Source organism: Benincasa hispida, chromosome 11 (assembly GCF_027475165.1).
Source record: "Benincasa hispida cultivar pf3 chromosome 11, pf3_genome.v1.1, whole genome shotgun sequence".
Classification (NCBI taxonomy): Eukaryota; Viridiplantae; Streptophyta; class Magnoliopsida; order Cucurbitales; family Cucurbitaceae; genus Benincasa; species Benincasa hispida.
In genome coordinates, this window is record NC_143488.1 from 36522623 (window position 1) to 36536856 (window position 14234).

General features: G+C 27.2%; 1 protein-coding gene across 1 annotated transcript; it reads left to right on the forward strand.

Annotated features, from left to right (window-relative positions):
* The first annotated feature begins 4994 nt into the window (after nucleotides 1–4994).
* Nucleotides 4995–13860, forward strand: LOC120069597 (bifunctional riboflavin biosynthesis protein RIBA 1, chloroplastic-like). Its single transcript, XM_090306954.1, has 7 exons — nucleotides 4995–5047; nucleotides 6330–6648; nucleotides 6741–6833; nucleotides 9364–9449; nucleotides 10410–10542; nucleotides 11148–11444; nucleotides 13448–13860. The coding sequence occupies exons 1-7, from the start codon at nucleotides 4995–4997 to the stop codon at nucleotides 13676–13678; spliced, it is 1212 nt and encodes a 403-aa protein (XP_090163080.1). The 3' UTR covers nucleotides 13679–13860.
* Nucleotides 13861–14234: the final 374 nt, after the last annotated feature.

Genomic DNA, 14234 nt, shown 5'->3' on the forward strand with positions numbered 1-14234 from the left:
GTTAGTATAAGTAGTTTGTTCGGTGATTTATAAATATTATTTGTATAGCAAGGGTTTGGGAGCGACATCAAAACTCCTGTTATCAGTTATGCATATTTACTCTATCATATTTTTCCTAAGAATCTTTCCATAGAATTTACAAATTTATTTTGTATTCAACTTTTGTGTCTCTAAATACAAAAATCCTCATTTTATTTTCTTTTAATTTCTTTTACAAACCAAAATCCCCCCTCTACTTCCATGGAATTTGTTGTTTTATTTAATTGTTCAATCAGTTCCTAAGAATCGACCCTTGCTTTCAACTTTTACTACCTTATTAAGTACTAGTTGACAGAACAGAATATTACAAATTTATTTTTGTAGGACAAGGGTTTATTAACGATGTAAATACCGGCTTAAGAATGATACATGGGAGGCATTTGTGTTGGATGGGTTAAGAGTAATAACTCGTGGTTGTTTTATTTAATTGTTCAATTAGTTCCCTAAGAATCGACCCTTGCTTTCCACTTTTACTACCTTATTAAGTACTAGTTGATGGAACAGAATATTACAAATTTATTTTTGTAGGACAAGGGTTTATTAACGACGTAAATACTGGCTTAACAATGATACATGGGAGGCATTTATGTTGGTTGGGTTAAGAGTAATAACTCGTGGTTGTGAGGTAATCTTCTACCCTTTCTGTTGCCATATGAATAATTCTTATACCAACTTTGAATTTGGGTAAAATCTTTTTAATATTTTTATTAGATGAAATGGGGTTTAAATATCTGAGAAATACAGTTATATGTGGAGAATGGTTACAACACAAATAACCTCCACTTCTCCATTCAGTACAAAATTAACTATAAATGGCCACTACTTCCAATTATGTGAATCAGTTTCTATACCTGCATAATATTAAAATAAAATGAAACAATATCTTAAGTAAGTTGTCACGTTTTTCAGGTACCCATTGCAGAGTTTGAAGATGACATTTGGAGAGCTTGATAAGTATCACATATTCCATCAAGAAGCTAAAGAAAGGCGTTGAGTAGAAGATGAAGATTAGTGACAAGTTTTAACTCTCGAAGTACTCATACACCTACTAACAACACCCATTGAATAAGCCAAAATAGGTCGACAAGATACCATTGCATACATAATGCTTCCAACCAGTCTTGCACAAGGAGTAGATTTCATATCATCAATTTTCTCATGAGTAGATGGAGATTAAGTAGTTAACAATTTCAAATGTTGAGCTAATGGAGTCTTAACATATTTGCTACTTTCCATATTTAATCACTTCATAATCTTGCATACATAATAGGTTAAATAGATAAACAAAGTATACCTCTGCCTATCCCCGAAGATTCCAAGTCCTTCATTTCAACTTACTGCTAAGCTGTGAGTTCAATTTTCTAATCTCTCGAACATCATTGATGCCAAAGTACATTATCAACGTATAATAACAACAAAACATAAGTCTTTTCATCAACAAGTATATTAGGGCATGTGTTTGGCTCAATGAATTGAATAGTAGGAATTGTGAACTCCACTCCTTGTTCGGTCCAAGGAGTTTGTGGCTCACAACACCAACTTCTTCATATCTAGTTGGTGGCTTAATAATCCTTCTTTCTCTATCTCTTGTAAGTTGATAGGATTGAAGGTTAGTAGGTTGTAAGTCAAAAGGTTGAGGATCGAGTGAATGGTCATCTTGAGGTAGATTTTCAACCTCTGAATATAAATTTTCAACCTCTGAATATAAATTTCTTGGTCTGACAATAACATGATTTTTTTAAAAAGATTTGACTAAGAATACACATATTTTCTTAAAAAAGATGATGATCATAGTAATAAATAAATAAATAAAATAAATCCAAATTAAAAAAAAAATACAATGAGACCCAAATAATTAAACATGATAATGCAAGAAAATCGTTTTTAGTTCAAATTGTGATATTATTAGGGGAGACCAACAACTTTGTTTTTTTTTTTCCCCTTTTAATGATCTAATCATTGAATAATCTTAAGAGCCGCAAATAAACCTGCGACAAATAATCTTAAATTGGTCTTTCTTTTCATGCCTTGTCCATGTCGGACAAAAAAACCACATTATGTGTCCTTAATCTCTTTTCTCCTTATATCTCATGCCTTCTTAATCCTCTCTCTCTCTCTCATAGGGTGTGAGTCATGCCTTCTCCTTCCACATGACTCATGATGCATTATTCTCTCATTCCTTTTCTATTTTACTACACCGTTTAGAGAATTCAAATTTCTGACCTCTTTTTAATTGAAGGTATATATTTAATTAAATTAGTTTAACTAATAATTCTCCGTTGGTTATGCTTTCTCTCTTATTCTTCCTCTCGTAATTCTTTCTTTCTCCACACATTTTACAATGGAATCAACATTTTGGACACTTTATAACATGTGTTTGTGATTAAAATTTTTTGTAACATATAATTTTGTTAATAAGGATATACATTTATTTCAGTTTAAATAGTAAATATATGACATGAAATTTAAAAGTAGTAGAAGAGATAATAGATATATATATATTGTTTGGTTAATTTATAATGAATATATAATGTGTTAAACACAGTTAAAAATCTTAATTAAAGATAATTTCTTAAAGTGAAATATAAATAATTGAAAGAATATAATTTTTATTGGTTCTAAATTGAAAATATTGGACATAAAATTTAAAGATAATAAAAGAGATAAAATGAAATTAAGATGTTCTTATTAATAATTATAAAAATTCTTGAGTAAAATGAAACAAGACATTTAGCATGCATTTTTGAAAAGATGAAATATGAAAGGATATGCAAGAAAAAAAGAAGAAAATAGTTATCTGTAGGGATCTGTATATTTAAAGGATGTGTATGATTTTAAATTCACTTTTTTAATAATTTATTAGTGAAAAAAAAATAATGGAAGAAAAAAAAAAAGGAAAAATAGAAAAGTAAAAAGTATATATATATGAAAAGATATGAAGACAAAATAAGACTGGTTGAAAAATGGTCTAAGGGCAAAATAGATAATGTGAAATTAAAAAATACATATATAGGTATAAAATATGGTTGCTTAAAAATGTAGAAAAATGAACCAAAATATTTACAAAATATAGCAAATTTTGATAGTTCTAAAATTTTGTTATATTTTATAAATATTTTCAACAGTTTCTGAAATAATTTCCCTATAAAATAAAGAGATATGATTTGAGGACAAAATAAGCTTTATAAAATAGTTGAGGGGAAGAAAACGATTAAAATTCTTCTATCATATCTTTTTAATATAGTATATAGATTTTTTAGAGTATATCTTGAACATTAAATTACATCAATTGTTGATGTTAGCTTCGCCAAACATTAAAACATTTACATTTTATTTTATTCATAAAATGGGGGAATAAAGCTTCAATTCTCAATCTTCACATTTATTGTATTAAAAAAAATTAGGAAAAAGTTACTTATCCATTAATTTTTTTTTTTTTAAAAGACCAATCTAGTTTATATATATATATATATATATATTTTTTCATTATAGGTGGCAGGTTTGAATCTTGCCTTTCATTTTCAACATAATATTTTTCTAAAAGCAAACTATAGATGAAGGATGATCATTACTATTAATATTTCTTCATTTTTCGATATTTTGGTGTTCTCTATTTTCCCCAACCTATTATCTTATAATTCATGGTTCATAATTTATGTGAAATTTATTTTGATTTAAATTTCCTATTTAAAACACTAGTTTACAAATAATTTTGTGTTATTTTACTAAAAAAAATTGTGTTATTTAATCGACTTTTCCATTAACAATTCGAAAATCTCTATCAAGTTTTTAAAACTACAAAACGAAATTAGTTTTTCTTCTTCTCGCTATCATCTTGGTTAACTTGGCTAAAAGTTTAAAAAGGTTATTAAAAATGTGGAAAAAAAATCTTAGGAATGTGAGTTAATAAGATTAAAGTTTTTTTTAAAAAAAAAAAAAACAGAAAAAGAAAAACAAAATGACATGCAAATGACCTGTTTTAAAGTTTTGTCTATTAGTCACAGTCTTAGAATTTGATATTCATAGTCATCTATCAGTGTGTCTATTTGTATCAGGCTGGCATTGATAGATGACTATCACTGTCTATTACTAATAGACACTGACATTTTGCTATTTTTATAAATGAGTTAGCTCATTTTTTTTATATTTGAAAATAACGCTTAAATATTAGCTCCAATGAAAAATATAGGGAATAATACCTTTTTGGTCCGTAGATTTTGACTCTAGTTTTTATTTGGTCTCTAAGTTTTAAAATGTTAGACATTTAGTTCTTAAGTATTTAGTTTATTAATTTAGTTCCTAAATTTTAAAATGTTACAATTTTACCCATAAGTTTGAATTTTGTTTCAATTTGGTCCATGGATTTCAAGATTTTACATTTTTAACCTTAATTTTTTTTTATCAAATACTTAGTTTCAATCATTGACGTCAATTTCTATTAATTAAGTAATAATAATTAGAAGTGAAGTTTTTAAATTTAATTTTAAAAGTGATAAAAATAGTGGAACTTAATTAATTATAATTCTTTTAACGATTTTTAATTTATTAAAATAAATTAACTCCAAAAGAAAGAACGTGAGTATTTAATGAAAAATTGAGGTTAAAAGTATAAATTTCAAGACATAGAGACCAAATTGAAGCAGAAATTAAATATCAAAAGTAAAATTGAGCATTTTGAAACCTAGTAACTAAACTAAAACAAAATTTAAAATTTCAAGACTAAACGTGAAACCATTTGAAACTGATGTACTAAATAGAAATAAGAGAACTTCAAAAACTTCTCAAGAATATAATATATTATTTATGATTTGACAAGTTTTTATTTATTCTTAAAAATAATCGTTATAATGGTACCTACACTATATAAATAAGAGAACTTAGAAACTTCAAATAAAATACATTTAAGCTTCAATTTCCATTCAGAATTCTGAATAAGAAACTTTCAGCCCTCAGCAATGGCTTTTACAAGCCTTTCTTTTCATTCTACAACATCCATTTCTCATCTTCGGTAAGTCCACTTTATACTTTTATTTGATTTTTTCATATTTGTTTCTCTTCTTAAAATATAAATTAGCATGCTAAATTTTTAACCCTCATTGTAACCATTAATCTTCATTAATGGTTACGTAAAATTTAGCTAAAGTGAACATAGTTTAAATGGTATATGAATTTGTTAGCGATCACGAGATTTGTAGTTTGAGAATTCCCCCATTTCTATTCAACTAAACAAATATTAGGTAAAGTTTTGTTTTTATTTTATAGATTTAGTAAGTTCAATTTTTAGCCTTCTTTATAGCTATTTGATTTTTTAAAATTAAGCTTATAAACAATTTCTCTATTTATGAGTTTTTTGTTTTATATCACATTAAATAATATAGTATTAAATTTATTTTTATCTATCAATTTAACATATCTATTTCCAAGGTTGTATTAAATTTTCAAAATCTAAGCTAAGTTTTGAAAACAAGTTCAACATTTTTATTTTTTTGTTTTATTTTTTAAATTGATTAAGAATTCAAATATTCATGTGGGAAAGATGAAAACTATGATTAAGCAATTAGAACAAAAAATACAAGCTCAAATTTAAAAAACCAAACCAAAAAGAAAGGAAAAAAAAAAGTCAAATGGTTACGAAACGATGAGTAATATTTTTTTTTAGTTAAGCTTATGAAGACTATTTCAAGTTTTCCAACATAGTTTTCATGGTTCAAAATCCACAATTAATTTTAGATACTAAGAAAATGGTAGTTTTCAATAACTTGTACTGATTTTATTATTCGTCTAGGAATTTGAGTATTTATTTAAAAAAATGTAGAATCATATAATTGAAAAATAGGGGGAAACAAATAAAAATTTCAAAACTATAAAACTAAGGTCTTGTTTGATAGTTTTTTATTTTTTTGTTTTTGAAAATTAAGACTATAGATACTACTTCTACCTCCAAATTTCTCTCTTTGTTATCTACTTTTCTAACCGTTTAAAAAACCAAGCCAAAAAAGTAGTTTCTAAAATTCTGTTTTTGTTTTTTTGAATTTGACTAAAAATTCAACTGCATTACGAAATTTGGAAGAAATAGGCTTAATCTTCAAAAGAAAAAATGAAATGATTACCAAACAGGACATAAAATAAACGAGGCTAAAAAAGCGGATTTTGATATCGACGTTTTTTTAGTCTGAGAGATTAAACTATCTAAGATACATGCAACTTTTAAGTCATGGGAGTGGCTTGAGATGAATACATTTAATGTCATTTGTTTGATAACAACTTGTCCTCTTCACATTTTCTTATAGACAATGGAAAGACCTTCAAGCTTTTGCAGCCATCAGCCATGTGAAACCCTACGCTACAACAGTTCTTAGTCGAGCCTCCAAAGTCCCCTCCATCATCAAACCTTCTAAACTCTATCAAACCACCAACCGCTCCGTCCGAGATGGAGTTATCAAATTTTCTACTTCTAATATCGATGTCAAAGTCAATGCAACCGTTGCCAACGATACAATCTTTGGCATCGGCGGCAAGCCAATTTCATTTGACGAGTCCGACTTGGACCGTCCGACGGAAGGGTTTTCATCCATTGAGGAAGCTATTGAAGATGTTCGGAAAGGAAAGGTGAAAGTGGTTTGTTGTTAATGTCATAACTGTCACGTCATCTTTATGTGTTGTGATGTGACATGGTAGCTAGCTTCATGTTTTTTTTGTAGATGGTGGTTGTTGTTGATGATGAAGATCGAGAAAATGAAGGAGATCTTATAATGGCGGCGGAGTCGGTAACAACAGAGGCAATGGCTTTCATTGTAAAACATGGAACTGGGATTGTTTGTGTGGGGATGAAAGGAGAAGATTTGGAGAGATTGCAGATTCCATTAATGGTGGATCAAAAGGATAACCAAGAGATGCTCTCAACTGCCTTTACCATCACTGTGGTATTTATGGATTTTTCATTTGAGATTTTGATTTTGTTTTCTATTTTCAAAAATGTTTTTTTAAAGTAAGTTAATTGTTAAAAGTTCATATGATTTAAAATGCAAATTATCTTCTTTAATCTAAATTATTTGAAAAAAGCTTAGGATAAATAATTGTTATAAAAATTTGAATTAATCAAAATTTTATTGATATAGAATAAAATAGATGTGAAAATAAAAAATGTATATATATAAAGGACAGGAATAGGAATCTTAAAACTCTAGTTAGATAATATGGTTGACTTTTAGAAAAGTTGGTTTTGAAAACTTGCAGGTACATGATTTTGTGCATAAGAGTAAATTAAAAAGTGATTTTAAATAACTATGAAAATCAGTTTAACCAAAAACAAAGATTCGGAAATTATTTCAAATGATAAAACTATTGAAAATATTTACGAGATATAATAAAATTTTAGAACTATTAATGATATAAAACTATTAGTGTCTATTAGTGTCTATCAGTGATACTAATAGAAGTCATTCAGTGTCTATGAGTGTCTATCAAAGTCTATGATTAATAATTCTAAAATTTTGTTATATTTTGTAAATATTTTCGTTCATTTTTCTATATTTGAAAACAACCCTACTTTAAATTAGACATTGACGATAAATAATAAAAACAATAATTGAAAGAGTATAGGTCTACTTTTAGTAATTAAACTAAAACTAAACCACAACAATTTTGTAATATTTTACCAAATACTATAGCCCTTATTTAGTAACAATTTGATTTTTTTTTTTAGTTTTTAAAAATTAAGTCTAGAAACCCCCCTACCACTTCGAATTTTTTTGCTTTGTCATCTATTTTTTATCCATGTTTTTAAAAACCAAAGCAAAATTTGAAAACTAAAAAAATGTATGTCCCGTTTGGTAACAATTTTTTTTTTTTTTTTTTAAAAAAATAAGCCTATAAACATTATCTTCTACATCCAAATTTCTTCCTTAGTTACTATTTTTTACCAATGGGTTAAAAAACCATGCCAAAATTTGAAAATTAAAAAAAAAAATAGTTTTTAAAAACTTGTTTTTGTTTTTTAAATTGACTAAGAATTCAATCATGAAGCAAATTATTATAAGAAATGGGAAGGAAATAGGGTTAATTTTCAAAAAACCAAAAACAAAAATGAAATGGTTACCAAACGGGACTGTAATTTTTAAAAACCTGTTTTAGTTTTTTTATTTTGGCTAAGAATTTAAATCTTAAATTTAAGAAAGATGCAAATCATTGTGTAAAAAAAAAAAAAAAAAAAAAAAGAGAGAGAAAATTGGCTTAATTTTAAAAAATCTAAAATAGAAAACGAAATCGTTATCCAACGAAACGTATATAATTAGTTGGTTCAAGTTTAAAAATTCAAATTTGATGATCACTAATGTACTTCCATATTATAGTTGCTTTTTCTAAAAATTCAAATTTTAACCATTATTTTAAAAGCTACCAGAATCTCCAAATAAGCTGTAATATTCATTAATAAAAAAAAAAAAAAAACAAAATAGGTTCACGTACAATCAATATTTTTTTAGTTGAGCTATACGAATAAGTGAACTTTGTAAAAAGGAAAAAAAAGGCACCAATTGGATTATAAATTTGAAAATTGTCATGACCTCTAAAAGTATTTTACAACTAGCAAATTTTTTGGCAAATTATTATAATAGTTTTTGTTGGTCCTTTCCGACAAAAAATCAATTTGAGATTCGAATAAAAGTTAGATTTCTTTTCATCCCACATCCAAATTATCGATTTTTTCTTTTCACCGTGGAATCTCAGCCAGGATAAAGATAATATTGTGTGTAACGAATTGTCAAAAAGTATTACCCGTGAAAGATGAAAATATTTCAGGTTATTAATTCTGACCATTTCTCTTATAAATTGTATCAACCAAATAAAAAGTATTCAACTATATTTATTATGTAGCAAAGAAGATAATATGCAGCTAGGAAGAGTCAATTAAAAGGAAAAAATGAAAAAGGAAATGGAAAAGGAAATATAGGTAGTCCTAAGAAGACAAAAAAAAAAAAAAAAAAATTATCTATAAGCAATTTATGATAATGTTTTGTTAGAGTGATGATAGAATATTAAATTTACCATCATCCATCATTCTTATGATCGTGAATTAAAATTGTGAAGGATGGAAGAGAGGGCACAACGACGGGAGTTTCAGCAGAGGATAGAGTGGCGACGGTGGTGGCATTGGCATCAAAACACTCAAAACCATATGATTTTAAACGACCGGGTCATATCTTTCCCCTCAAATATAGAGAAGGAGGGGTTTTGAAAAGGCCTGGCCACACTGAAGCCTCCGTCGATCTAGCGGAGCTCGCTGGACTCTTTCCTGCAGGAATTCTCTGTGAAATCGTCGACGAGGATGGCTCCATGGCTAGGCTCCCAAAGCTTCGCGAGTTTTCTCAACATCATAATCTCAAAATCATCTCCATAGCTGACTTGATCAGGTCCTAAATTTCTTAAACTCTTTCTTATTAAGTGATCCTATAATTATTTCGTTCAAGTCGTAAGTTTTTCAGTAAAAATTATTTGATGATAAATTCTTTTTGTTTTTGTATTTGCACACTTATTGAAAGTGTTTTTTGAGGTGCTTCCGTTTAAATCACTTGACCCAAAAACAATCTCTACAGACTACAAGTAATCTCTGAAAACATGCACTTAGTTGGGTGCTTTTGAATTATTCCTAGAAGTGCCTTTTTGGTGTTTCTAAATTCAATTGTTTTGAGAGAAAATTAAAACCAGTTGAAAATATAATAATCCAAATATATATTTTAGTGTGTGTGGTGTGCATTCCATTTTAAAATCCTTTAAAAAAAAAAAAAAAGGAGAAACAAACATAAATTTCTAAAACCAAAAATTAAAAACGATTTGGAATGATTTATCAAAAATTGACATTTTACTTCTTTTATTCCATTTATTGTAATAATTTTTTTAAAAAACGTTTTATTATTGTTTTCCCGTTTAATGTGTTATCGATTTTTTCATTTAATATGTGAACATTTTTCGAAATCGAAACCACTAATTTGTAATCTAAAAACGATTTTCAAACAAATTTTTTGGTTTCACTAAAAATGTTGTAACCATTTCTTCAACCACACATATTTTCTCAACTTCTACTTTTATTCCTCATTTTTCTAAGCAAAGTTTCTTTGATTCTGATCCTATTTCGGCAAGTGCTCGTCAGTTAATTAAGAGTATGTTGTGTTAATGTTGGGAGTAATTGACATGAGACGATTAACATCAAGGTCGTGTTGAAATTGTTTTTAAGGTAGTGGTAATTCCAGTACACAATAATTGATTTGTTTGATACTACATTTTATAAAAATAAAATGATTACCAAATAAGACCTAAATTATTATCAGATTGAATAAGAGAGCTGATCTTATTTATGATGGTATACTCCATAGGTATAGGAGAAAGAGGGAGAAATTAATCGAGCGCATCGGAGAACCTACAAGGATGCCGACTACATGGGGACCATTCAATGCATATTGTTACAAGTCTACCTTAGATGGCATCGAACATATCGCATTGGTTAAGGTAACAATAACCACTTTGGTTTCAAACCTAGCTACCATCGTTATCCATCAACATAAAATTTTTAGGGCAAACCCTAGTTAGGAGTTATATCATTTAAAACTCTAAACTAATAATCGTTATCCATCAACATAAAATTTTTAGGGGAAACCCTAGTTGGGAGTTATATCATTTAAAACTCTAAACTAATAATCGTTATCCATCAACATAAAATTTTTAGGGCAAACTCTATTTATGTTATTTACGACTTTGGTCTTATAGGGTTTAGAGAAGTGTGCTATATAAACTCTCTAATCTTATTGGTGCTTAGCTCAGACTCTAATATGACATTTTCTCTCTAATAATAAACTAATCTCCCTCTTCACGTAAACGTATGTAACACACCATTTGTAAACTACGTAAATCTATATGGCGATTTTTAATGTTTTCGTTATTTGTTTATCTTCGATTATCGATTTCTTAACTTATTAATTCTCAAACGTGTGTATAGACTTGTTAAAATGTTGGTTTAATAAAATGGACGATTAGAGTAAATGCATGGAGTATTCATTTTGATGTTATTGGTTAATGATGTGAAGAATAATATGTAAAAGGGGTACTTTGTGAAGGGTGATTTAGGTGATGGGGAAGAGATTTTAGTGAGGGTGCACTCAGAATGCTTGACAGGAGACATATTTGGATCAGGAAGATGCGACTGTGGAAAGCAATTAGGTTTGGCAATGCAACACATTGAGGAAGCTGGGAAAGGAGTGTTGATTTATCTTAGAGGCCAAGAAGGAAGAGGCATTGGCTTGGGAAATAAGCTTCTTGCATATAATTTACAAGATGCTGGTAGAGACACTGTTCAAGCTAATCAAGATCTGGGATTGCCTATTGATTCTAGAGACTATACCGTCGCCGCACAAGTATGTTTTCTTTAACCAAACACCCTAGTGAAAGATCAAATATTTTCGATCAACAACTCGGTTCTAGAAAAAATTACGATTTCGGTCCTTGAAGTTTGAATTTAGTAACGTTTTAATAAAAAAGTGACAGAAATGACCAAAATGCTACTAAACTCCTATCTCGGGTTTTGAAATGTTAGAGATTAAAGTACTACTCACTCTAAATCTAAATTTCATGGACAAAATATATAGGTATGTTAGGTAGGCAATTCATATATTTTCTTTTAGGTTTTCATTTTCAAATTCATTGAGCTAAGTGAATATGCATTTGGTAGGCGGTCAGAATTTTGTTTTTCGAAAATTGTTTTTAGATTATGTGATCTAAAAGTGCAAATTCTGAAAATATTGTTTTTAATGTTTTCTGTGTATACAGATTTTGAATTCAAAATTTTAAAATGCATAACTATATTAGAAAAAAAAAATAAAAAATATAGTATTTCAAGTTATAAATTCAATTATTTTTATAAAATTAAAATATGTATTGTATAATATATTATATATGATGTGATATTAAAAATTAGTAATTAACCAGATATTTTAATATAAAACAAGTTCATCAATTAATTAGTAATAGTTTATATTGAACCTAATATTTAGTGAGTAAGTGTAATTAGTTAATTTATGGTTTACAAATATATTATTAAACTTATTGTGAAAATTGTTTAAGTTGAAATTTAATTTTTAAATCTACTATCAAACAAATATTTGAAAACATGAAAGGTAACTCTTTTTTTTAATTTTTTTTATATGAATTTCCTGTTTTCAAAATTTTATTTTCAAATTGCCAAACTAAAGAAACTCCAAATTTTCTTGTATTTTATTATATCATCCTCAACAGTGATTATTGATGTAAACAAAGTTCAAAACCTATTTTAGTTTTCAAAAACTTTTTTTGTTAAACGAGAAATGTAAAGTAAGTTTGTACAAGATAAATATTTAATGGTATAAAAATTATGCCTTGTTTTTCAATATTTGACTATTTTTTTAAAAAAAAAAATTAATATTTAAGACCCCATTTGACAACCATTTGATTTTTGATTTTTGTTGTTGAAAATTAAGCTTATTTCATTCACATATTTTTATAATAATTTGTATCTTTCTTAAAGTACAATAGTTGAATTCTTAATAAATTCCAAAAACTAAAATAACTTTTTGAGAGTTTCTTTTTTTTTTTAATTCTCAAAATGGGAAATTATTTCAAATGGTGAAACTGTTAAAAATATTTATAAGATATAACAAAATTTTAGAACTATTAATGATAGACGTTAATAGACACTGATAGACTTCTATTGTCTATCAATATCACTGATAGAAGTCAATCACTATCTATAAGCATCTATCATTGATAGTTATAAAATTTTGTTATATTTTGTAAATATTTTGGTTTATTTTTCTATTTTTAAAAACAGTCCTCTCAAAATTTGGCTTAGCTTTTTAAATTATCGGTGAAAAATAGATAAAAAAAAAAAAGATAGGAAAGTAGTGTCTATAGACTTAATTTTAAAAAACAAAATGATTACCAAATGGAACCTAAATTATTACTCAAATTTCAGATAAGAAACAAGTTCTAACTCAAAATTAATTTTTATAAATAATAACTTTTTGTGCATTTTTTGTTCATTTTTTTTGGTGGGCTACTCATTTAATTTGGCCATTTCGAGCATTTTATTTTTGTTTAAATAAATAACTTTTTCTGTTGATTTTAAAAATGTTAAAAGAAAAAGGTAAATGGTTTAATACTAAAAATAAAAAAATAAATAAAATAGTAATCAAATAAGACATAAATAAACGACAATATGGTACTTTTTAAAACTAGATAATGTCACGTAGAATTATAATTTTGACCGTTCATTCATATTCGAAGTGAATAAAACTACTTTTGAATACCTATATTTTGATATTGAACAATTAGTCATATTTTGTTTTGAATTGATGATATTGAATATTTGTATATAACTTTACAGATTGTAAAGGATCTTGGGGTGAGAACAATTAGGCTAATGACAAATAACCCAGCAAAGTATATGGGGCTAAAGGAATATGGGTTGGATATTTCAGGCAGAGTTCCTCTTGTAACCCCAATTACAAAGGACAATAAAAGATACCTTGAGACTAAGAGAGCCAAAATGGGTCATGTTTATGGCTTTGAATTCAATGGTGGATTAAGTGCTCTAATGGGTGCCATTCAAAAATAGTAATCCAATGCTAAGTCTTCAATAGATGTGCTTTGGTTAGTTAAAGTTCTTCTTTGGTGAATAGAGGGCATTTGAAAGTGCTTTTGAAATAAATATATAGTTTTGCATCACTATGATCTTTTCCTTTGATTATTGTGTGTATTATATTTTATGAAATAAAGAACCAATTTATGGCTTTGTTCTAATCCAAACTAACTATGCTTTATTTAACTTGGAAAGTTTTTTATAGAATAGTCATGGAAAGTGAGTAAATATATATCATATACAATCCCTTATGGGAATTTTCAATTTACTTTAAAGATAGGTTGTTCTCATAGATATAACATTAAAATTACTTTAGAGATCAAACCATTATAAACTTCAAATTTCAGAGATAAAAAATAATAATAGAACATATTTAAAAAGGGATGAATGCTTAGTGGTTAATGTAAATATATTTTGTTTTGGGAAATTATTTTAAATGATAAAATTATTGAAAATATTTACAAGATCTAGCAAAATTTTATAACGATCAAGGATAGACACTGATAGATTTCAATCAATATCATCATTGATG